Source organism: Thamnophis elegans, chromosome 7, assembly GCF_009769535.1.
Source record: "Thamnophis elegans isolate rThaEle1 chromosome 7, rThaEle1.pri, whole genome shotgun sequence".
NCBI lineage: Eukaryota > Metazoa > Chordata > Lepidosauria > Squamata > Colubridae > Thamnophis > Thamnophis elegans.
Window position 1 is genome coordinate 33,077,567 of NC_045547.1, and position 25,920 is coordinate 33,103,486.

The following is a 25,920-nucleotide window of genomic DNA, read 5'->3' on the forward strand; positions in this document are numbered from 1 at the left end:
CAACCTTCCAGACCAATTCGCCCTTCTCTGGCGAGGCCGCTGGAGAAGAGAGAAGCCGGAGGGGAGCGCAGCTGGCCTAGTCGGTGCGGCTCCCGGCAGCGACCGCTATTGCGGGGACTAACCGACTGACAGGAGGTGACTGAAAAGGGGCGGAGGGAGGGCGCCGAGGGGAAGGCTCGTTTCACGCACGCGTCGCCCCATAAGGTGAGATAAAGCGCTTGTCACTGGGCCTCTTGTGAGGGAGCGGCGCTGAACAGTAGAAAGGCGGGACCAAAGAGTTTACGCAATTGTTCCATGTGGACGGCATCATTGAGGACAATGCGAGCCTGTCTTTGTCGCCTGCCATTGGTTAAAACGTACGGAAGGGGTGGGACATCGAGATGTTAACGGGGAATAACAATTTAGGAATGGGTGGGTGGCGTTTGTGAGGCGAGTTCGGTTTTTCACCGGGGTTAGTGCGCGGTCGAAGGCTTCAGAATGAAACCCCTGTCAGGCCCTTTCAATAGAAATAGTGACGCGTTCTGTTTGCTAAGTGAGTTTTAGGCCTTGAATCCTCTTGCCCGCTAAAATCTGCCTGTGTTAAAACGGGTAAAATCCCTTCAAGTCGAATTCGACTCTTGGTATCTTTATAGGCTCCGGGATGCATCGATAATATTGGGAAAAAGAAATGGGTGTTTGCTGCCAAGAACTTCCAAGCTCTCCTTCCGGTTTTCCAGTCAATTCCGTTATTAGGATTTCCTGGCCGTCTACTTCCCATGTACTAATTAAGCGTGACCTTATTTGGCTTTTCAGTTTAGGTGGGCTAGGTACTATCTTTTGAAGCAGTAAATGGGGGTAAAAAGCTGGGTGTGTTATTCTCCCAATTTCTCAGTAAAGATTGGCACCAAGGATAATGTATGCTCTTTTAATCAATATATCCTCAAGAAAAAATGTGCGGAGTTTTTAAATTCTCCGAATTTAAATACAAGCAGTTTTCACCCTTAAACCGTCCATCTGAGATACTTTTCAGATTGCGGGGGGCGGGGGAGAAAGAAGGCTACTCTCACATCATCTCCCCTCATCGACTTCCTTCAAGACGTCTGGGGCTTCTTTGATTTCTCTGCAATCGCGCCGAGACTAAAAAAAAATTGCATTGCTTTACTAGTAAATTACAGCAAGTAAGGATGCGGCTTAAATAACGGAATGTAAACCCTCTACAATCCAGGCAATCGGGATTTCGGACGTCTCCGCGATTCTTCGTTTGATACCTGTGGCTAATCGGAGTGCAAGATTTACTGCACTGAGAAATTGGGAACTTGTTTGTATACGGCCGTTTCTGCTTTTCCTTTCGCCGCTTTATCTTTTTTCCCCATCAAGGGGCGGAGACTTGTTGTGACTGACAGGTTCCCATTCTTGAATCCATCGGGGGAGAAAAGAGAATAAATAACACGGAAGGTTGGGGACTTTCTGCAAAAAGCCCGTTTGTACGCCGTCTTTTTATCGGCGGTAAGTTCGAATCGGGAGTGGGGGTGGAGTGGGGGTTCGTGGGACCACAGTAAAGATATTCCGTCGACAGGTTCTGCCCGCCTCGGCAGCAAACGAGGAAGGGCCTGAAACGAGGGAAGAGGAGCTGTAAATAGTTGGGGCTCCCGCTGTTTCTGTTTATTCCTTGATGCGGTGTTGTAATAGCGGTTTATGGTTTGAAAATATATTAAGGCAAAGCAATGCTACCAACATTGAAGTGAGTAAGTAATATAATAAAGGCCGACCCTTTCACGCAGAGAAGAAGAGTTTTCGAGAGCAACGCATGGCTGCGCTCGTCCCCCCCCCCCCTTCTGTTTTCAGACACACTGAGGGCGTTTGGAAGATCGAGTTAATCTGTCCCATGTGGCCCTTCTTCAAAAAGAGAAATTTGGGGAGTTGAAGGATGGCAGCAGGGCATCAGGCGCTTCTGGAAGTTACGTTTTTGTGCACAGTTTATTAGGTGGATGGACATTGAATTCAAATTTTTCTCTTCAGCAAAAATGTAGTCAGGCACACAATCCTCTACACACACAGCCTTACAAATAGTTTCAAAATATTCATGCATAAAATTGAATCTTGCAGTTGGAATGTAATTTCAAACAATGGCCTGGCTAGAAAATGGGAGGCTGTAAGTTCTAGTTTCGCTATAACCAGGAAAACCAGCTGCATGATCTTGGACCTCAGCCCAAATCTCACAGGGCAGTGGTTGTGGGGAACACAGAAAGGTGTGTTGGATAAGTTTGCTGCCTTGAGTTATTTGTAAAAATAATGAAATCGGGATACAAAAAAATAAAATAACGATATGATGGAAAGGCTAGTGAAAAAAGAATGGAAAAAGCTAAGAATAATCCATATTGGGTTGAAAGCAGGTGTATAGTAAATGTACTTCATGAGGAGGAACTTCAAAATCAAATACCAAAACAATGTCAGATGAATTTTAATATGGTTGTCAAGAAATGTGTGGTCATTTGTACAAGCAAGTATGCTGGGTGATGAGAAGGCCGACAGAAGGCTCTCCTCTAGGGCAGGCTTTGTCATACTTTTTCAAACTGCAGAAGTAGGGTAATTTTTAAAATTGCTGGAACCCTTGATCATAAGACAAACTTTTAGTAATAGAAAATTGATAGTGAAACTCAGTACATTTGAAAGTAGATTCCAATTTGTTAGTCTGTTTTCTTATCTAATAGTTTTTGCTTTTGAAAGCTGTGCAAGTTAGTGTGAAAACAACAGTAATTTTGATTGTAGATACATGTAAAGCAAAATAGTTGTTTCTTCACAGAACATTTTACCCCTAAGGTGAGATGGGTTCCCATTCCTCTGGCCTTCTAGAAGAGCATTGACCTGATTCTGCCAAATGATATTGGGGTGTGTGTGTGTAAAATTGGCATCCAATCCTCTTAAGTAGCTGGTGGCTTGAAGGAGCTCCCTGGTTTTTTTTTAACCTTTTCACTGTTTAATTTTTAATTTTGTTTTAATTCTGTTTTAACTATTTTAATGGTCTTTTTTACATGATTGTATGTAAGGCACTCTGAGTCAGTTCAGATGGGTGATGTAGAAATTTGCTAAAAATAAAAGTTGATAAAAATAAAAAAAATAATTTATTTTTCGAGAGATGCTATCATAAAATCTAGCATCAGTTTGCTGACTGGATAAGTATTTAAATTGCTTGCATTTTCGCTGTTAAGCTGAAGCTAGTTCTTATTACTGGTATTGTTAATATTTTGCAAACTTGGAATGAGCTACCTTAAGATAACCAGTATGGATATTAGAAATTGTAATTATAACATGTAATAATATGATAGATATATTATTGTCTTATTTTACTTATTGTTCATCTAACAATATTCTATAGGATATTTTGTTTACAGTAATTCAGAGTTTGGCAAAGTTATTAATCTCTTCGTTGCAGGACACTGAGTATCTTTTTCCATAAATGAAATGAGTAGAGAAATGACTAAGATGTTGTCAGTCTGTGGCTATTTTATTATTATTATTTATTTATTTTTAAAACTTTATATTTCAGGGGCCTTGTACACAGTTATTATGTCATCTATTTCTGCTGCCCATGTAATGTTTTAGCAAATTGTGCAATGTGTTGCTGTTTACTGAAAAAATAATGATCCGTTGGATATATTTAAGAGCTGGGAGACTGAGTTGAAGCAAAAGTAGAATACATGAACATCTTCATGTTTGCATGTGTGGAAAGACTTCTGTCTATGGAAACCAGTCTGAATATAGGAAGTTATTTATCTATATCACTCATTCTTTGTAATAACACAGGAGAACCATGTCAAACTGGGTATCTTACTACAAAAATGAGGGAGAGGAGGAAGAAGAGGAAGAACAAGAAGGAGCTGAAAACGATGGTAAGATTCATTTTGGGGGCATGCATATGCCGTTAATTTGCTGGATAGAAATGCTGCATTGAGGGAAATTTGCAACTAAATTACAATGGTATGGGGGAACCAGACATCACATGTGAAATTGATAAGCGGCAAAAGTAATATTTTGTGTCTTTTATGTGAAGTGCCTCTTTTATGTTGGTGCAGAGTCCTGAAAAACTAAAACATACACTGGTGCATACTGGATAAAAACAAAAGGCTTTTCCACAGTAATGCCTATAGGAAGCATACAGTGTTAATTCAAGGAATGTATGCTTTCCTAAGTATAGGTGTAGGTGTGATATCAGGATCCTTGGTAACTTTTATCTACTATAATTATTGCTCAAAAATCAGACCAAATAGAAGAGGCTGCTTTAAATTGCTTTTAAATAAAGCTAATGCTATTAGTCTTATGGTGTATTGCAACATGAGCAAACTGTTGAGCTAACCCCCCTTCCCCCCAAAGCTACATCAAATTTATGAATGTATATATGAACGTATATCCTTTGTCAACGGATATATGAATGTATATCCTTTGTCCCAGAATACCTGTGATAGTTATAATTAAAGAATATAGAATAATTTAATTGGATAAATAGGATGATACACATTAAATACAACATTTTTTTATCTCTGTAGGAGTATATAAATATGGAGGTCGAGACACTTTGCTTTTTTTAGTGGATGGCTCAAGAAGAATGTTTGAGTCTTTCGATGGTAGCAGTTTGACACCTTTTGATATGACAATTCAGGTAAGATGACTTTTTTTCCCTACATCTGGAAATTTGAAAGATTCTGAAATGCATTGTAGTGATAGCGCTGTAACATGGGTAAGATAAAACTGGTAATATTAATCATAGCTGTTACATTCATCCAGCTTAGGTATTTCCAATAACATACATTTATATTGTTATAGTCTGTGATTATTAAATTCTTCCATGTTTCAATATATTGTTCTAATGCCAATCACCATATTGTTTAAATATACATAATAATACCGCCATTCAATTTCTAAGCTTCCCTCTTGTTATTGCTTTTATTTTATTATGTAAAAATGTGTATACTAATATTCCCCCTTTCTTTTATTTCTGTCTCTATTCTGACTTTTAATCATGTCACCCTTATATTAAAAGATGTTTTCTTTCTATCCAGCAACCGTCCCCCGCTTTGCTGCTTCGAATCCTGTTCATTTTTAATTTACCTCCCATATTTCACTCTTTACATCTATTAAGATGCAATACTTCACTATTCAATGTTTCAATACATAGTTCTAATACCAATCACAATATTATTTAAGCATACAAGATTATTCTAATCATATTCTTTACATTCATCAAGTTATATAATTCTGATAGTAAAACAGAGGTTTATATTAAGGTATGTTCTTTCATTATTTAATTCCTCAATGTTTCAATATATTATTCCAATGCCAATCACAATATTATTATTGCTTTTGTTTCATTATATAAAAGTACACATACAAACACAAATATTCCCCCATTCTCTTATTTCTACCTAACTTCTAATCATGCCACCATTCTAACATAGAAGGAAGGGAAAGAAAAAAATAGACCCACTCCTCGTGTCTGATCCTGCCATGATGTCAACTGGAAGTCTCCCAGTTATAAATGTTCTAAAGATCAAGTGTTAGAAAATTTTGCCATATTTAGAAGTATTTATACTATAGAGCTGGGATGGCCAACCTATGGCATGCGTGCCATAGGTAGCACACGGAGCTATTTGTCAGGGCACGCAACGCGTTGTCCTGTTAGCTGGCCAGCGCGCATGTGTGTGCTGGCCAGCTGACTTCAGTCTTCTTTTGAGGTCATTTTTCACCCTTCCCAGGCTCCAGAAGCTTTATAGGAGCCTGGGGAGGACGAAAACAGCCCCCCCGGAGGCCCTCTGGAGGTTTCAGACACGGTTTGCTCGTAGGGTCATTTTTTGCCCTCCAGAGCCTTTAGGGAAGCCTCCAGAAGGCCGCTGAAAGCTCCGGAGGGCTAAAACCAGCCCTAGGAGCAAACTGGAAGCTCCTGAAGGCTCCGGGGGGGGGGGGGGGAGGCTGTTTTCGCCCTCCGGAGCTCTGGAGCTCAGAGAGGGCGAAAAAAGCATGCCAAAAATGGGGAGTGTTGGTCATGCGTGCATGTGCGCTGGGGTTGTGCGCATTGCATTATGGGTGTGGCATGCCCGTGCACAGCTCCCCTGCACTTTCCCGCTTTTGGCACGCGAGCCAAAAAAGGTTTGCCATCATTGCTATAGAGTATTATAACCCCACATCTGTCAAAAGGATGATTAGATATATTTATATTATTTTCTTCCATCCCAGCTGATTTGTATTTTCTTACCAGTGCATTCAGAATGTATACAGAAACAAAATCATCAGCCATGAGAGGGACCTTGTTGGTGTTGTGTTTTATGGAACAGAGCAGCATAATAATACAATGAATCGTGAACACATATATGTTCTCCAGAATTTGAGCAATCCAGGTAAAGCGGGAACTATGTAGAATGTATCTGTGATGAAAGAATTCAGGGATACATAATGCAGGAATCTTCAAATTGCAAGTGAGGATATCTGAGAAACCATAAGAAATAGTTGCATTTTAAAAAAAGAATTGTAATAGGAATGCGGTCAAAATTCATTCTAGACTCTGCTCCCTATTTTGTCTGCAAAATCCTGCAGTGGGAGATTGATGTGATATAATTCAGAGTGTGAGAAGCTCTGTAACACATAAATTAAGTGTTGATTATTAAAAAATGGCATATTTATTATTTAACCATAATATCAATAGAAGATTTATGTTTATTCATGGGAGTGAATGGTTCATGCAAATTCATTTATTATGGTAATGCAAAGTTTAAGAATCATTAACCTAGGAAAAGGAGAGATCATCTTCACTAGGTTTTCCACCAGAGTGCCATAAGGTTTGGTTCTGGGTCCTCTATTCCTTAGCATTTTCTATTAATGATTTACATGCAAAAGTGAGAGAATGCTTATCATATGACACAAAACTGAATATAACAGTTGACAAAAATGTAATTCAAACATTCTTAATTGGTTAAAGAAGGCGGCTGATAAGTTATACAATTTAATATCAAAATTAATTAAAACAATATTTAGGTAAACAATGCAAATAATTATTTGGATTACCCAGTTAGATGCTGTTTTCACCCAAATTGCTGTTATCTACTTAAAGCCTCCTACTTAGATTATTTTACTATTATGTAAATATTACTTTCAGCCTTTTTCCTATTTTAAAATAAATATTTAGCAACTGAAAAAAATAATCTTGCCATGTTGAACAATATTACTTTCCTGAATTGGAAATGAATACAATGGACAAACCTGGATGATTTGCAAATACTGGTGTATCATTTCTAGAGCGATATCACTATCACCATTGTTTTGGTTTTGTGAGAACTGAGAATTTTTTTTTTTCCTACCAGGGGCAAAACGGGTATTAGAGCTGGCTAGCTATCAAGGAGAACAGGGAAAAGCTCTCTTCCAAAAGTCCTTTGGCCATAGTGATGATTACTCATTAGGTGAGGCGCTCTGGGTTTGTAGTAATCTCTTCAGTGTTGTCCAATTCAAGATGAGCCACAAGAGAATTATGCTGTTCACCAATGAAGATGATCCTCATGGTCAAGATAGTACTAAAACCAAATTTGCTAGGACTAAAGCTGCTGACCTACGAGAAACAGGTTAGTATTTCAAATTATAGGTGAAGCATAATTTAGAATAAAAGTGATACCTCGTTTCAGAGAAGCAAACAACATTTCCTCAATTTGATCTCTAGAAGGAGGCATATGTGAGATACTTTAAAATGAGAGATTATCAGTGGTGCAAAGTAATTTAGGAAGACTTCTGTGGTTGAGTGAAGAATTGAATGCATGATTAAATAATCTTTGCTGATGGACTAAATTTTGGTCACCAATTTGATGAGTGTTTCTGTTTAGACAGTCCAGAAATGTGAAGTATTTCAGCATGTGCTGGGTATTGCAGGAAAAGGAGGGTAAATCAATTAACACCTATTTTCTAAATGTATGGGAATCTACTAGGGAACACCAGTTGTGTACACTAAACTTGAGAAAGATTTCAATTTTATGTGTATGCTCATCTTGCAGCTTATAGTTTCTGATGCATCTCCTGTCCTCATTTAGGTGCTTTTTCAAACAAAGCTTTTTTCCTTGTTTAATTCTTGGAGGTTTCTTTACCTAGTAAATGCTATCTTATACATACCTGGAGATCACCATAAGAAATGAAGTAATGGTATCCATGTTCTCATATAGGAAACAACCTCTTTCCCCCCACAATTCTATGATTGCAGGAATTTACCTTGACTTAATGAACCTAAAGAAGCCTGGAGGATTTGATATTTCCTTATTCTACAGAGACATCATTAATACAGCAGATGATGAGGATCTAGGAATCCAGTTTGAAGAGTCTTGCAAATTGGAGGATCTTATGAAGAAAGTACGAGCAAAAGAAATAAGGAAGCGAGCTTTAAGTCGGTGAGTATCAAGAGACATCAGGGTAATCTGGGAGACTTTGGAGGAATCATGATAACATAGTTACATTAAATAGTACATAATATTAAATTGTGGAAAGTTTCTTTACTGGGTTTTCAGATGAGAAATTATAATGTGCTTTTCATCTCTTTAAAATGGAAATTAAAATATTGTACAAGGTTTCAAAGACTTAAATTTGTGTTTCTTTATTCTTTAGGCTGAATTTTTATTTGGGAAAAGATGTAACTCTTACTGTAGGCGTTTTCAACTTAGTCCAGAAGGCCGTCAAGCAGCCTCCAGTGAAACTTTACAGAGAAACTAATGAGCCACTGAAAACAAAAACACGAACCTTTAGTCGAGAGACAGGTAGTTTGCTCCTTCCAAGTGACACCAAGAGAGCTCAGGTAATGTTTTCAACTTTGTTTTCCATGTTAAAGAATTTTGAGCAGCAGTACATCACAAAGTTTATAATGGTGTAGAAGCCATTATATCCTGACTTGTGTATCTGAGCTTCCTTGCTGTGATGCTTTGTAAAGAGTAATGAATTCATTCCTTAGCATATCTTGGGCCATATTCTACCAGATACTAGAATTTGTATTATGGTACATATATGTTTTCTTCAAGCACAACTTTCATAAAACTGCTAGGAATCAGACACTTTCTGTTGCTAAGGCAATTTTACATGTAGGAAGCTAAGCCTAGTATAGATCAGATCTTACTAAATGTTTGGCAACCATTAATTTTAGTTTAACTGTAGTTTAATTGGGATTGTTTTTATGCATCACTTTCCTGGCCATATTTATGTTTGTTTGAGTATGTCTTAGTTGGAAATTGAGTAAATATGATTTATTGTTTATCATTATTTCAATATTGAGACTGTCCAATTCTAGATGACTCTGTGCAACTTACAAGTAAAAAAATAAAATACATCAAGAGGAAAAAGAAGCCAGCTAATGAAACCATTACCCCAAAATCCAAAAAACCAAGTAGCCTGTTAAAGGGGCTTTAAATAAAATCATTCTTGTATGTGTTGTACTAAGGGCTGGGATAAAATAGGAATTCTTTAGTATACTCTAGTTGCAGTATCCACTGAGACTGTGTAATGCTTCAGAAATAATTCAGAAATATGCTTTGGCGTATGCAAGAACATGAATATAGCACCTTTCTCCACTGCTTCAGAGTAGTTGCACTTCTTGTAACACTCGTTGGGCTTGTACCACTGTGTGCTCTAAAAGTCTTTTTCTGGGATGTAATCCCAATCATATAAAATTTGACTGAAGTGTCCTCACTCAATTTGATTGTCGTTGTTTTATTTGTGTATTTTATTTATCACACATCATTTGTTCTCCCACAAATGTAGATAAATTGAAAGTATTTTTAAATTGTTATGTAACAAAATATATATAACAAAATTGTTATATTCCCATGTTTATTGGAAAAAAAGATAGGATGAAAAGGTTCTCAAGAAACAGAAAATTCTGATAACTATAAATGTGTTTATTTTGTTGAAAATGAGCCCTAATCCCACTCTGTGCTTAAAGCTAGGGAGAAATGGATGATTTGGATGAATTTGTAACCTTTGGGAGTAAACTATGAGCTCAGGGGAAATATTTGCTGCTCTTCTCTTTATTTCTTACACAGTTGGTATGGAATTTGATTTTTGTGGTTCTGACTTGTTATAAGGATTCTAATAGGCTTTTGATCATTTTTGCTGCATTTTTTCAGCATTTGTTTTTTCCTGGTTTCCTTTCTTAGATTTATGGGAATCGTAAGATTGTGCTAGAGAAAGAAGAGACAGAAGAAATAAAAAGATTTGATACACCGGGCTTGTATCTGATTGGGTTTAAACCCTTGGTAATGCTAAAGCCATATCACTATATCAGGCCTGCACAGTTCATCTATCCTGATGAGTTCTTAATGAATGGTAATTATAACTGAAAAGTATACTTTACCATTTATCTTTAGGGTTACTCAGTTCCAGAACATGCTAGCAACAACAATAACAACAGCAATGGAATTCCTGAATCAAAAAGGATTAATTTCTAGGCTTCAGAAATGAATCCAGAATAAATATCATTAGCAAAACAAGTTTTTAATTTTATTTTTTCCATCATTACATGTTGTTAACTTATTTAACCAAGTCATCTTTTAAGATTAACATATAGTGTAATAAAAACTGAAGAAACTCCCATGTCAACAGTAAACATAAGCAAAACCAGTCAAATAACAGTGACGATTAAGCAATGTGCAACACATTGCTTAACAGAACAACCAATCTCAATAGCATCTGAAAAATAAAATAGGACCATCTTAATCCCAGCATTGTATCTTGTTCCACAATACTGGTATTGGATTGATGCAGTGATAGAAAAACGTTACTCCTAAGGCAGTCCAACCCTCTCCTCCCCATCTTCCAGTTGTGAACCCTTTCCTTTGGAGTGGGTGCTATCCCATCCCAGCCAGCAAAAGGGCACCAACCATCATGCAATTGCTGAACAAATAGCCATTTAGTTTTGCTAGATTCATACTGAACTGTTTTGTCCTCTCCTGATCTTATAGCCTTTAGATACTGGGTAAGGTCCTCTAGAACATTTCATTTTAGGCCCCAAGTACAGAGGTATAACTGTATCATCACCTTATTGATCATAAATTACTCAGAATCCACGTATGAGCTCCCCCACTAGATTCATGTAAATATTGAATAGAATGGAGGAGAGTGTTGAGTGCTGTGGGTCTTCATATAAAAAGCATTTGACCTTTTATCTCTACAACTGTTGACTGATTCTGCCTATAGCAGATATGGTACTACTTCAGTGCAGTGTCCCACCTAGAGCAGAAGGATAACATGATTGATAGTATTAAATGCAACTGAGAGATCTAACAGAATGAAAAAAAAACTGCACTCCCACCATCCAGATTCTGATATAATTCATCAGAAATCTGGTTTAATATTAGTGATGAAATTCTATATGATGGAGATTTGTAAAAGAAAATGTGGGAAAAGACTGTTGTCATCCACATTTTAAAAAGGTCCTAGGTCAAATAAGAAACAAAAATAACCTTCACATGTGTTTTGGGGAATATGTGCTATAACTTCTTGATTATTTTGAAGAGTTTCAAATCATTAGAATAATTTAACCAAAATTCATTGAGCCTTTTAGCAAATTGATGTTCTTCTAAAGGAGCGGAGCATGCTGAAAAAACACCCAATTGCAAAAATTAGGCAACACATTTCTTGGGAGTTGAGAGATTATCAGATTACCCACGTGTGCTCCATAAAACTGCTTTTTTGAGAGAGAGCAGATAGTGGTTTTATGGTCAGTTTGCAATCAGTTGGGAGTCATGAGATTCCATCCTGCTCATAGCTGCTAATCTCACCTATATGGATTCTAAATTCGACTAGTTCATCTCTGGATCAGTTTGGATTTTATGTATTTATTTGGTTTACTTTAAAAATTAAGAACCTTAATTTACTTACAGGAAGTACTACTCTGTTTAATGCCTTGTTAACAAAGTGTTTGGAGAAAGGAGTAATGGCCATATGTAGATACACACCACGTCAAAACAATCCTCCCAGGTTTATAGCCCTGGTCCCACAAGAAGAAGAACTAGATGAGCAGAATGTACAGATAGTCCCTGCAGGTAATTTAAATATTATATTTTAGTTTTGTGGTTGGCTTAGAGGTGTTGCTCTATTTGATATTTTTTTTCAAAACATTATCAAAATAAGATATTTTGCTTATACCTTTACAAGCAGCATGGAACAAGTATAACTTCAGACAAGTGTATTCTTTAATAATACTAGAAAAAAGATATCTGGTATATCCAATAATAATAGGACAGTGTGGTAAAATAATTTATGTGCAGGTATTTCTCCTCCTGAATTTTATTCCTTTCCTATTTTTGTATTAACTGATAAAAAGATTGGTAAAACTTCCAGAAGAATTTGGATCTTCAAATTCCATATTTGGCATTATTTCTAATCATAACCAATGAATGTGGCTTATAAATAATTTAATAAAAATATTAAAATATGTAATAAAGTGTGTCTGTGTGTAATATCAAATTAAAGTTGTTTAAATGCTGCCTCCAACTAAATATGTTTTTTTTATTTCTTAAAAATAAAACCTAGCATGTTATGTACATTAATTGAATGTGGACATACTTAGGCCATCTCTGATTATAATAAATTGCATATTTTATTAACAAGAACTTTATTGCCTGTGAGATTTTTTTTCTGTCAACCTTCACTACCTATTTATGAGCTTATTGCTCCAACTATAGAAGGTGTTTACATATATGCCCCTTTCTGAATTATATATAATAAAAGTAATGTAAACATGAATAAATTATTTCTGCTCTGCCTTTTTAATGATTTTTCCACATTAATTATCTCTTTAAAAGCAATCACTTATTGGCACTTAAACAATTTCAGTTAATGAATCAATATTTTAATAATTTAATATTTGAAGGCGTTTAAAATAATTGAAGCATTCAGGCAGTTTGTGATAACGCCAATTTATCTTAGTAGATTATTTATCAAAATACTGCCTATTTGGAGATTATGTTGATAGAATAAATGTTGTGCTTCCAAATGGCTTGACTTTCTGTTGTCTGTTTTTCCTTCTGCTTAGGTTTTCACCTCATTTTTCTACCTTACGCTGATGACAAACGAAATATTGACTTTACTGAGAAGATACCAGCTAATCAACAACAAGTGAACAAAATGAAGGAAATAATACAGAAGCTTCGATTCAAGTACAGGTGAAAAAAGAGATAAAAATTAAGATATATATATATATATAGCAAATAGTAACTGGACAAACTTTCAAACTTCAATATCTTTTTCAATGCCCTATTTTGCCTGTGTATTGTGGTAGAGGTTAACTGTCCTGTTCATGGGGTGACTTTGAACCAGTCTCCTTTATCTCATCCTATCTGCTTGCTCAACGCAGGATACAGAATGCACAAGTTACTTTGGACCGAAACTAGCTTCCCAAACAAGGGAACTTTTTAATGAATTGAATTTTAATTTTGTAATATATCTAAAATGTACATACCGTATATACTCGAGTATAGGCCGAGTTTTTCAGCCCACTTTTTGGGCTGAAAAAAGCTGCCTCGGCTTATACTCGAGTCAGTGAAAAAATTTGCCCAAATGGAGGAGAAAAAGGGGCGCCCCTTTTTCTCCTCCATTTCGGGACCCAGTGGAAGTTCTCTGCGCGAGGTGAAATGGCCGGCAGCAGCCTCACTCTCCTGCCGTGGCTTCCGTTTCAGTCGCGCAGAGAACTTCCACTCGCTTCCCGGGCTTGTGTTCTGATGAGGGGGAAAGAGAGGACTTTCCTTACGCCCGCATCAGAGCTGGACGTAAGGACTTTACCCCATTGATGAGGCGGGCGGCGCGGATTGTAGCAAGGACGGCCGCCGATCGCAGCCTGGCTGCGCTGGCGGGGACGGGCGGGGCGGGGTGGGATGAGACTCCCCACTCGCCAAGATGGTAGGACTCCAAGTCCCATCCCCTCCACCCGTCCCCACCAGCGCAGCCCCTGCCGCATCAGCCGGAATCTAATTTCCCCCTCATCAGAGCTCGGCGCGGATTGTAGCAAGGACGGCCGCCAATCGCAGCCCGATTGCGCCAGGGGGTTCCGCTGGTTGAAAGAAAGTCCTTCTTTGCACCAAGCGCTTTTCCCTCCCAACTAATTATAACTAATTATATTAATTAGATAGATCAGTGTTTCTCCACCTTGAAGACTTGAAAATATGTGGACTTCAACTCCCAGAATTCTGGGAGTTGAAGTCCACACACTTTCAAGTCTCCAAGGTGGAGAAACACTGAGATAGATGATCCACGGTGTTTATTTTTGGAAAAAAGCGCCTCCTGCTCTGGACTGCCGGGAACGCGATCGCGTCTCTCTCTCTCTCTCTTCCCCCCACCCCCGGCTGTTCCCACCCGGGAATGTTCTGGCGGGCTAGGCGGAGGGTGCGTGTGCGTGCATGTGTGTCAAGGGTGGGGAGGCTAAGAGGGCGAGGTGAGATCCTGGCGGGGACCGCATTTCACCCGCCGAGCTTCCTTTTCCCCCGTCTTTTCCTCCGCTCGCCGACTTCCTTTCTCCCGTGGCTGACAGGTGGGTGGGTTTCCCTCCTCCTCCTCCCTGCTGGACGTGGATCTGCGGCGTGGGTGGCCGTCCTTGTTGCCCGCCGGCGGCAGGTCACGGCAAAGAGAGGGAGAGGGAGAGAGAGAGAAATGCCGCTGCTCCCCGGCTCGCCTCTTTTTCCCGGGATCGCCGTGATGCTTTGAGTTTTTCTTCTGCGGAGGTGGGGTGGAAAGAAGAAGAAGTGGGGCCCTTCCCCGCTTCTTCTCGGACTACCTAAGCGTTGGGTGCGCTGTCCCCATCTGGGAAAGTAGTGCTGACTCATCAGGTGTCTGGGAACGGGTGGGGCTGAGGAGCGGCTGGGGGTGGGGGGTGTTTTACAAAGGGATGAGGTGGACTGAATTACCCCCTTGTATCTGCTGGCTGCAGCCTTCTGTGTGCAGAGTCCAGACACTGCTGACTCATCAACATGAGGTCACCCATAAGTATGCTCTGCACACACACAGACACACACACACAAAAAGGAATGGGGGCTAGCTAACTAGGGTTAAGGGGAGGAAAGGAAAAAGGGGGACCCAAACAGATAATCTGCTGATTCATCATTTTGGGGGTAGTCAGACTTGACCTCGGATCCCCTTTCTTTCAGCTGTTTTGTCTATAAGCCCTTGTGACAGTTGCTGACCCTTAGCATTACTGTAGCACTGTGTGTATTTATAGGTAGGGAAGAGTGTGAACATGGTAAAAATGGTTTATGGGGTCATTGGGAATCCTTTGGGGAATGAATGGGAGAGCTGCTGGGATGTCCTTATACTCTGTGCACACCGATGCTGACACTCTTGTTTTGGATGGTAAAATTGTAGGTCCTGAAAACCTTAGCTTTATGGGAACACTCCTTCTGTTGCAGTGCATGTTGTCTCTTAGACCAGTGTTTTTCAACCACTGTGCCGTGGCACACTAGTGTGCCGTGACATAGTGAATAGAGAGAGAGAGGATGTGTATAATTAAGGTGACCAGACGTCCCTAGCAAGGCCGCGGGCTGGCAGTAACCGCCGCGGCCAGCTCCCTCCCCCCCCCCGTCAAAGGTGTCCCTCTTTACCAATCTGAAAATCTGGTCACCTTAATCATGAGGTGAGTGAAGTATTTCATTGAATACACCGGTATTGTGTGATAATAATTTGTTATCCAGAGCAAATTTTTACAATGGCTACTGTATATTTAATGGGCACAGGCAGGCTGTATATGTTATTCAATGGGCAATGGCAGGCTGTAATTAATGGACACAGGGCAGGTTGTATATTCAATGGGCACAGGCAGGCTGTATATTTAATGGGCACAGGCAGGACACTGGTAGAATGTATATTATGAGCCTATGAGTTTTGAAGGATTTTAACTCTTGTGTTTTAGCTTGGTTGCTGAATGAGCTAAGGTTTTTGTACTTTTAAAGTTATTGTTGATACCATATTGTTTTTATTGACCCTCTTTTCCACTTACAGAGCTAGTTTACTGTTTTTCTTTGAAATAAATATTCAAAAACATTATTGGTATCTATTTTTATTTTTGAAATTTACCGGTAGCTGCTGCATTTCCCACCCTAGGCTTATACTCGAGTCAATAACTTTTCCAGTTTTTTGTGGTAAAATTAGGTGCCTCGGCTTATATTCGGATCGACCTATACTCGAGTATATACGGTATACAACAAATAGTTTTTGCTATTACAATGTCCTACTTCTGAATAGAAAACCAAATTGCTTCTGTATAGAAGGGACAAATTTAAGCTTACAATATAATACTTAAGCATTCATCCTAGAGAAGGAAAATATGAATTCAAAATATCTGTAAGTAGGAACTACATCAATTTTGATAAAATTCTAACCTAGAAAGCATTTTGTTATCTTCATTTAGAGACATGTCTTGCTATAGATTTCAAATGCATGTACTATAGTAATTGTACATTTTTTAATATTTAAAGTAACCTTTTACTTTTCATTAAACAACATTTCTTTTGCAATATTAACTGATGTGTGCTGCTTCATAATGCAAGGAAAAACCAAATATTTCTCTTAAAGAGCACCAAAGTGGTGGTAGCAAAACATTCTGCCATTTCTCTTTTTTGATATCTATATAGCAGTTATTCCGTTTTATGACGGACACACTTGTATTCAAAACTGGATAATCTCCCACAGAAAGCTATTATGCTTGAAGAACCTTATTCTTTAGTATAATAAGTCTGTCAATGTGTGTTTGAATCTTCATTTCCAAATCATGATGACATTCTTGGCACTTTTTGCTGGATTTTGACAGAAGTGAGAGCTTTGAAAATCCAGTACTACAACAGCATTATATGAATTTGGAAGCACTGGCACTGGATTTGATGGAACCTGAAAAAGCTGAGGATCTGACAGGCAAGAATAATTTAGTATAATATAATTTGCCTTGAATATGGTCTTTGATATGTCATAAACATTTAAGAATACAGCAAGCAATTGTTATAGAACTGTATTTTTTTTACAGAAGTAGTAAAAATATTTGATAGAGTTGTACATTACTTGTAATGTTTAAATACTTACCAGACAGTTGAATGTCTACCCTGAATGTAGGGATTGTTTTTAAAATGAATAAAGTATAAAATATAAAAATAGAATTCATTGTTCAGTGAGTTTTTTTAAAAGAGCCTAGATTACAATTTCCAATCTGTACTGCGAGTTTTGAGACATAGTGGGAGCTTTATAGCAATTTTCCTTCATCAGTTGATGTATTTAAGTTAGCTAAATATTCTTACCTTCACTTTCCTGCCTGGTATCTATATTATCTTGTCATTTTTGTTAGTTAATGAAGGCTGAGGGGGAAAAATACCTCTATTGAATTATAATTTATTAGTTACTTTCTAATTCTTCAAAGCAGTTATTTACTGTTTTTGATATGTCATTTTACAAAGCAAAATATAATTAACATTAATTGGTACTTGTTCCTATCTAGTCAGATTTTGTAGGTCTATTCATGGCCCCTGCTGCTTTAAAGCTCAAAAATATATTGTGCATATTAAATATCCATTATTTCTGTATTTTTAAATATCAGTCCTAAGGTCATCTTCCTTTCTTTCCAGTGCCCAAGGTTGAGCTAATGGATGTCCGACTGGGTAACCTTGCAGAAGAGTTTAAACAACTTGTTTATCCACCAGGCTATGATCCTGATGGGAAAACTATAAAACGAAAACAAGGTGAGAAGAATACAGAGAGGAGACAATTGTATCCTTATATGCATATGCCCTTTTAAAGTTTGCCAACATTGTAATGTGGGGTCTAAGTATACCTTTTTCTCAGAATATAAGTAGGTTTTTGACCCAAGGTTCTTGATTTTCTGAGGAAGTTTGCAGATGCCAATGACATATTAATGCAGTCTTGGCAACCAGCCATAAATGCAAATGGGTTGTCAAATGCCCAGATTGTGATCCTGTGGGGATGCAAAATGACCACAACTTTGGGAATCGGTTGTATGTCCCTTTGTTCAATACATAGTAACTTCAATATGCTGCTGAACGAATTGTCATAAATTGATACTCTCTGTATCTTGGAGTGAGGTAATGGAAAGCCGTATCAATAGTGCTAAGAAAGCTACCTGGACATCTCTATGAAACAACAGTTGAACTTGATCTGAAGAAGACTCAAAATCTTTTAAAGAGATCAGAATGTGAAGCTTTGTAGGATTTTGTACCACAATGGATATATACATGAAACATTTCAATTATAGCAAATGCGTGGCAAATAACTACAACCATTTTTTTCTCCAGCAGGTAGTGGTACTGAACAACCAGAAAAGAAAGCAAGAATGGAACTCTCTGAAAAGGAAGTGAGGAATCATGTTGATAAAGGCACTTTGGGTAAACTTACTGTGCCAATTCTAAAGGATATATGCAGGATTTATAAGCTAACAGGTGGTGGAAAGAAGCAAGAACTTTTAGATGCGATAACTGCGCATTTCAATAAGCATTGAGTTTACACCCCCATTACAATTTCAAACATTGTAATGTTGAAAATCTCCTAAATGTTGAGATTTTGACAAGAGAAATTTTTTCAGACATTCGATAAAAGGGAGTGGGAAGGTTTTTATTTTTGTGAAATTAATAGAAAAAGGTCCATTCCATTTCCACTTCTAGTTCTAGATTTGACTGTATAACTTTCACCTGTCCTTAATAAATGAGCTTGGTTTGGCTGCATCAGCTTTTTCATTTCACATATAAAATATTGCACAAACTACTGTAGTATTATTTAGAAAAATAGTTTATTTTTGGAAGAATAATACTGTATAAATTTGGTTTGTACACATGCCTCAAACATATAGCAAATGTGCCCTGGCAATCTTTTTTTTCCCAACCGTGTTACTTCCCAGTCCATGATAGAAACAAGTTAGTCATTCAGATTTTATAGAGCTTTTTCCTCTCCAGGAGGCACCCTGTATTAAAAAAAAAAAACATTTACAGCTGAATGCAATTTTCCTATTTAGTGATGGACAATGACCCAAAGGGAGTCCACAATGACCCACAGGTCAGCATTCTTTACTAGGCTGGTGTTCTCTCTTGAGAATTAGAACATTCTTAGCTGCCATTTTTCTTCCATTTGATGGAACAGCTAATTGGCAGCTAGATGAGTTGTACTGTAAAGTGGGAAAGTAGGATTTGGGGGGAAGAGAGAAACCTTACCGTACTTTAGGACAAAGCTGATCCAGTTGACAGTAGATTGTTCACTGAACTGGTTGAAAAAGTGCTATCCATGTGCAGAACAGTTGGAATCCTGCAGAAAAGTATGGCTTTAAAGGGCCTTTTTAAAAAAATAAACTATGTTCTATGGCTGTTCTATTTCAAGTGACTGAAGTTTTACTAAGTTTACTTCCAATGTAGCTGGGACAATCTTGTGAAGAAAAAGGTTTTCTGTATCTGTTACCATTTAGCCTCAGTAGGATTTTTGCAGCCTAATAGCCTAGGTATGGTGGCACAGGCTGGGATTTGATAATCTGGTAGTCAGCTGAGTTTGCTTTACTGTGGTTTGGCCGCAATACTGAACATATGGCTGAACCTAGCTAGATATTAAAATATGGAAAGCTCCGACTCAAATCAGTCTTCAATAATGAAAACTCACTAGCTAACTTTTGACTTTGGATCAGTCAGACATTTTCAGTCCATTACCTCAATTATTACTATGGGGTAAATTATTATGGGAAAAAGGATTCTTATACATGCCACCTTTACTTCCTGGAACAAATTTGTGACACACACCTTACAAATTAATTATAAAAATAAAATGCAGGAAATACATTTTATTAACAACACCCAGTCAACCTATTGAATACGACAGGCATTCTTGCATAGTTGAGCACATTTAACGTGCAACCCACATACTACTAAAACTTCTATGTATGTAATCTTCATTTGGGCAAAATGCTGCATCAAAAAGCAACAACTTTGGAATCGGCATACCTCAAAATGGGTTAATTTACAGAATACACCCAAATCTGGTATCTATGATTCCTGTAAGAATGAAATTTGGTAAAGTTATAGATTCTTCAGTGCTGCTGCACTGCTGCAGACAGGTCAGTTTTCAAAAGGTAATAAGAAAGCTGGCAGGCAAGCTTACAAGTTTGGGGAGGGAAAGAGGTTTTTTCCCCTAATGCTCCTGGTCAGCTTCCCACAAGGAAACTCATTAGTGAAGCTGAAGTTTTCCTCACCTGAAGTCATTCTGGTCTCATTAATTTTTTGCTGTCCTTTTTTATTGTTTGTTTATGTAGGGAAATATCTGAAATGATGACTTATCTGGTCATGAGTTGCCTTCTTCCTTTGTATAATACCATTTATGCATCTGAAAACTTTATCATACAAAATGTTTGCAATGTTCTTTTTAACTGGAAAATATAAATGTTGAAAGGTTTTGCTAATAAAACAGTGCCAACTGTTTGCTGTTACCTCATTCTTGTGCAGTTGCAGTGGTAAACTAGAGGCCAGCATCCCAATACATCTAACTTTCTAGAAAGCAGTATTGATTAAGTAAAATTTGGAAGACTACGTCTATCAGAATTAGTGCTGCATGTCAGTTTCAGAGAAGACACTGGGCATGGTACTTATTTATTGTAATTTATTTCTGAAAAAAAAAGCCTCTGGCTACAGCAACAAAAGAAAATTCTTACATTTCTGTCCTATCAAACTGCATCAGATTTGGGAGCAAACTTCAGTTTCTTTCTAAGGCATCTCCATAAACCAAATAACCTTCAATAGGTTATTGGTTATTGAATAGAATATTATATGTTTTGCATTATTGTATTAAGCACTAACTTATACACAAACTCATTTTTAAATGAAGATATTTATTATCAAAGAATTAGTTTAAATCTCATTGAAGAATTTTTGCACCAGGTAGATTTAAAGCAGGGATACACAATCTAATACACTGTCAGGTAGAGGTGAACATCCCCATTTGGCCCTCAAGCATCCTGAGGTCACGCCACTGAAATACAACTGGTAAACTTGCTGAATTCTGACAGAGCAAGCTCCACCCATTTCCTGAACATTAGGGTGTTTTTAGGATAGAATTTCAGGAAAGCCTCCAATTCCCACCCTGAAAATCCATAAAAAAGCAAGTTGAAAACATTTGACCATGCAGCAGTATTTCTACTCCTTAAAATCAGAAAGCTGCTCACCAACTTCAGCAATCTGAGATTAGGGTTATGGTTAGCATCATTACTGTCTAGTAACTGCAAATTATTAATTATTGACTTAAAAGAACAAGCAATCTCCAATTAAAAGCCTAAACAACCTATGACTGAAGATAATAGATTCAAAAACCTAATAAACTTTTATTAATCATTTATATGGCCATCCATCTTATAAGAGCATGACTTACATTGTAAAACAATAGCTGTTAAACAAAATATTCATATAAAGTCTTGGTTTTTGGAGTTACTTCTATCGGAGTTAGACCAATAGTCTTTCAATAGATTGTTGGACAGAATTAATTTGAGGCTTGAGTTGTGAGCCTTCTTTGATAGTAATGGAACAGGCAATAACGGGCCGAGAAACACCACATGCCCTTCCTAAGGCTTGCTTGGAACGCACAAACACATAGGGCACATTCTTGTCTTCACAAAGTAGTGGGAGATGAAGGATAATTTCAAGAGGTTCAGCATCTGCAGCCATCACAATGAATTCCGCAATTCCTCTATTCAAAGTTTTAGTGGCTGTGGAAAAAGAAATCAATATAATTACTACCAGGCATTCATTAAATTCAAGAGCTAGCTTCTTTTGCTGGTGCTGCAAGAGGATAAAGATCACCTTGCTACCTGCAATAGTATTCTATATCCTTCATCAAACTCTTTTGCTTCAAGATTTGACTTCATCTTAATCAAATATATTTTCAACATCATTTTCACATTGTGGGATTTGTTTGCTGGACACTAAAGTGGTTATAACACTGAAGAAATAGCTTACCATTTGCAAATCAATGAATTGAGTATCTGGCTGCATCTCTCTGAGGGATTCAATGTATGAGTACAAATTCTTACCATATTTTTCGGAGTATAAGATGCAGCAAGGTTTGAAGAAGAAAATACAAAGTTTTTGCACTCTAACCCTCATGAAAACAGGCCTGGTTCCCCCCCCCCCAAGGCATGAATAGCCTTTAGGGAGCTTGCAGAGTGCTCGGGGGGGGGGGGGAGGAAAAAATGGCCTGTCTTTTGCTCATTTCTGCCCTCCCCAGCCCCCAGGAGTGCTCTAAAAACTTCCTAGAGGCTATGCATGGCCATTTTGGTGAAGGGGCGGCGTTTCGAGAGGCAAAAAATGCTGTATTCAGTGTATAAGATGCACCCAGATTTTCAGCCTTGAGGTAAAAAGGTGCGTCTTATACTCAGAAAAATACGGTAGATGCATGGCAAGTTAAATGCCCTTTGGGAATGAACCTACCTTAGGAAAGGGCATAATACAAATCCGTATATTATGCAGCATTCCAAATATTTCCCATGTGAGGACTTCTTTAACAATGAAAGTAAACACAGATATTATTGTAAAAGACCTTTCTGTCTTCAAATTTTATTTATTCATTTTATTTTTACTTAATTTTCAGTGTGTCTGTCTGATGTCAATTATTTTTGTTCAGCACATCTGAGGAAATACCAGTAATAAGTTACCACTAAGAAGGAGAATCAATATGTTTAAGGTTATATTTAGTTAGGGGTCAGACTAACTTCCTGTAACCATCTTCTCAAACTGCCTCTGGTAATATCTGGTAGAGCTGTCCCTCTTCTATTTCTCTTCTGCTTCCTAAATGCAATACATTATCTAATCCACGTGTGTCAAATTTGATCACATGATGTATCATGATGTTTTTAGCCCTTGCGAAGCTGGGGTGGGCATGGCCTGCGTATGACACATCCGGCCCGTGGGCCATCAGTTTGACAGGTCTGATCTAATCCATTATCAACTTTTGTTTGGTTTAGCTGTTAAATTCTTGCAGTTTGCTGAATTCTTATGACTATCTTCAAACATTGAATTCTGAATTAAGTTTCTCTTGCCCTTGAGCAAATTATTTAAAATGTTTTAATTACTTTGGGCAAAGCATTTGAAAGGAGACAATATTCCCCCTCCCCAACATCCATATGATAAGAACATTTTGATAAAAAGTTTCAATCAGATTTCACCTTCATTTGCTCCTTTGCGTAACTGTTTGTAGTTACATGACTGCTGTACAAGATCCAATAGTGTCTTGGTGAGCAGAGCATCAGCAAGAGGGTAAGCTTTTGGATTTACTTCTGCCTCAGTCTGTAGAAAAATATCAGAAATTGAGTTACAGAAAACAGTATTTCTTCCTCAACGGCCTGCTATCTATTTTAAGGAACATAACTGTACTGGTGCCAGGTGAAGTAATTATCTTTCCATTACCAGAACTGTTGTATTTGCTAATTCTCTTTCATTAGCAATCCAAGTCACCCTGAAAATTCCATTTTTTTTCACTATAACATATTCAAGGAGCAAATGGACACAACTGTAAGATATCCTGAAAATAGTCACTCATGCTTGTCATCTCTAGATTTAGACTGCTATCATTCACTGAACACAGAATGCCCTTGAAGATCTCCCCAAACTTCAGCTTGTCAGAATGATATTGGTCAGTGGCCAGTCATGAGTATCATCTTACACCTTATTACAGAAGATGCACTTATTACTAAATGTTTCCAAATGCAATACAAAGTGACAGTTATGACTTACAAAGTTGTACAGCTTTGGGCCTTAGGGATCATCTCCCAGCAGTTTCTTTCGTCTGATATTATCAGAATCACTTGGGAGGATCTGCTAAGAGTCTCCCACTGCATCCCATCCCCTAGGAGAGAGCTCAGCAGCAGAAATTTTCCATTACAGCTCCTCACCTCTTGAGAAAGGAACCCCCCCACAATCCTCATGGTTTTCCAAAAGCAAGTGATGACACAGCTGTTTCAGATGTTCAAGGATTAATTGTACCAGAGAGGCATCTTATTTAATAAGTTTAATATATTATTTCAACAAAAACTTAAATCAAGCCTTAATTGGACTGCCATTTTAATATATTGACTTGCGTTTATATTTAAATTCTGCAAGCTCCCTAAAGTCCTTTTTATTTCAAGCAGTAGACAAATCTCATAAACATGAATACATACTACCAAAATGTACTACCGGTAGCTCCCATTCTTGAGTACGAGTTTGATGTAGTATCTTAAGATAGACAAAAACAAAATGGTTGTTCTGGAGTGCAAAGGGCTGAATTTAAATATTTACATAACCACGAGGGAAACCGATTTCTCTGAGTCCCGTTACAAATACTTGGGAGTTCCAGAGAAAGCTATTAGGAGAACAAAATAGGCCACCCTATTATGCATTTCATATTCAATAGTACAAGGACCGGATAAAAATAAAAGAAATCCATCGCAAAAGCAGGGATACTCGTGGCATGATATTTAACATTCCAACCTCAACATGCTAGCAAAAACAGAAATTATAAAAGCAACGGAGGAAGGCGCCGGGTGCTGCTGCACGCAAGGCGTCTTGCTCAGCACCTGATTTCACTGGTGCCTGTATGGAAACCGAGGCTGAGCGCGGCAGGATAAGCGTCCTCCACGTGGTCTCCTAGGCTCGAGCTCTCCACCACGCTGCCGAAGCACTATTCGTTTCGGCGTTTTCCCCGACAAAGTAGCGCCATCGCTTTCTGCAACGTCTGGATGTGGCCCACTCACCATTTGTGCTAAGTAGTAGTTTCAGCCGGAGATTCTGCTCTGGATCCCCTCGGCCCGAAAGCTTCACGGAGGAAAAACGTAAACTAATGCGCATCTACATAAGATAGAGGCGCTCCCGGAAGTGACGCTAGAAAGGAGCGGCCCTCCCGCAAGAAATACGATGCAGACCTCGAAGATTTCTCGGCTCCAGCAAGTGCGACCCCTATCTTTGACTCGTTATTACAGAAAACTTGGGTTGAGAAGGAGCTTCGATCTAAAATAGTGATCGTATTCAGATTCTGTCACGGTGACGTTTACTGAACTTAATGGGCCGTGTTTCCACGTTCACTCATTAGCAATTGTCATTTATACACAATTATTAGTTACATTTACAAGTACATGATTTGATTAATAGCGCATCTAGGTTTCAGCACCAATAAAAATATTATGCTTTTTTTAAAAAATGGGTTAAAAGTGACAGCTTAGCAGTTCTTTCCTGCTGGGGGAGGCTGGGCTTAAAAAGAAACTCTGGACGAATGGAGGCTAGATCTAAATCCATTCATCAAAATTTTCTGTATATGACAAACTGAGAAATCCATGACATATTCTGATAGCAATTATAATTTTTTTAAAGCTCTCAGTTCTTTGCAACTGGCAGAAATTAAACAGGAACAACAATCTACTGGGAATAACTCATTAAATACTTGAAGCAATTAAAAAGCATATGTCCTATAATGTGATATCTCTACCATCTGATTATACAAATAGCATAATCTTTAGTTCTTTGACAACATAGTTTTGTGCGTGGATTATACAGTGAATGAGTCCTGGGAAATGTGGTATTGTTGCCTAAGTGTATATTGGACCACCACATACCTAAATTACCAAAGTGAGGAAACTTGGCATGAAATTTTAATTTATAGCATACTTTTCTTCCCTCTACAAACAGTGCTCATTGGCTGAAACAAACAGGAATATTTGATAAAAATAAGTCAAGTTATATAGCTGTATCTGTCATTAGAATTGCGGCACAAGGCATTTAGAGATGCTTGTTGAACATGTGAAACACTGGATTTCTGAGAAAATATGCTTTAGATTATATTATATAAACCTTTGGTATTTAATTAATGCATATATTGGAAAATAAAAACATTCAAATATATATCTCTTAAATGAGAGTTAAAATGAAGCTTTTAGTTATAGCCCTGTTGTGGCTT

General features: G+C 37.9%; 2 protein-coding genes across 5 annotated transcripts; one reads left to right on the forward strand and one right to left on the reverse strand.

The window, feature by feature from the left end:
- The first annotated feature begins 48 nt into the window (after positions 1-48).
- Positions 49-21,309, forward strand: XRCC6 (X-ray repair cross complementing 6). 4 transcript variants are annotated; one of them, XM_032221984.1, is made up of 14 exons: positions 49-135; positions 1,357-1,485; positions 3,784-3,869; positions 4,524-4,636; positions 6,230-6,368; positions 7,329-7,583; positions 8,210-8,393; positions 8,608-8,794; positions 10,146-10,314; positions 11,871-12,032; positions 13,025-13,154; positions 16,784-16,884; positions 17,586-17,699; positions 18,270-21,309. In XM_032221984.1, exons 3-14 carry the CDS (start codon positions 3,791-3,793, stop codon positions 18,470-18,472), a joined length of 1,836 nt encoding a protein of 611 aa, XP_032077875.1. In that variant the 5' UTR covers positions 49-135; positions 1,357-1,485; positions 3,784-3,790; the 3' UTR covers positions 18,473-21,309. The 4 variants fall into 4 exon arrangements, with proteins under 4 accessions (XP_032077875.1, XP_032077874.1, XP_032077876.1 ...); XM_032221983.1 differs by having other exon boundaries at positions 122-204; XM_032221985.1 differs by having other exon boundaries at positions 122-204; positions 18,273-21,309.
- SNU13 (small nuclear ribonucleoprotein 13) lies at positions 20,814-24,846 on the reverse strand. Its single transcript, XM_032221988.1, has 3 exons — positions 24,725-24,846; positions 23,159-23,279; positions 20,814-21,703 (listed from the first exon to the last, which is right to left on the reverse strand). Exons 1-3 carry the CDS (start codon positions 24,725-24,727, stop codon positions 21,441-21,443), a joined length of 387 nt encoding a protein of 128 aa, XP_032077879.1. The 5' UTR covers positions 24,728-24,846; the 3' UTR covers positions 20,814-21,440.
- Positions 24,847-25,920: the final 1,074 nt, after the last annotated feature.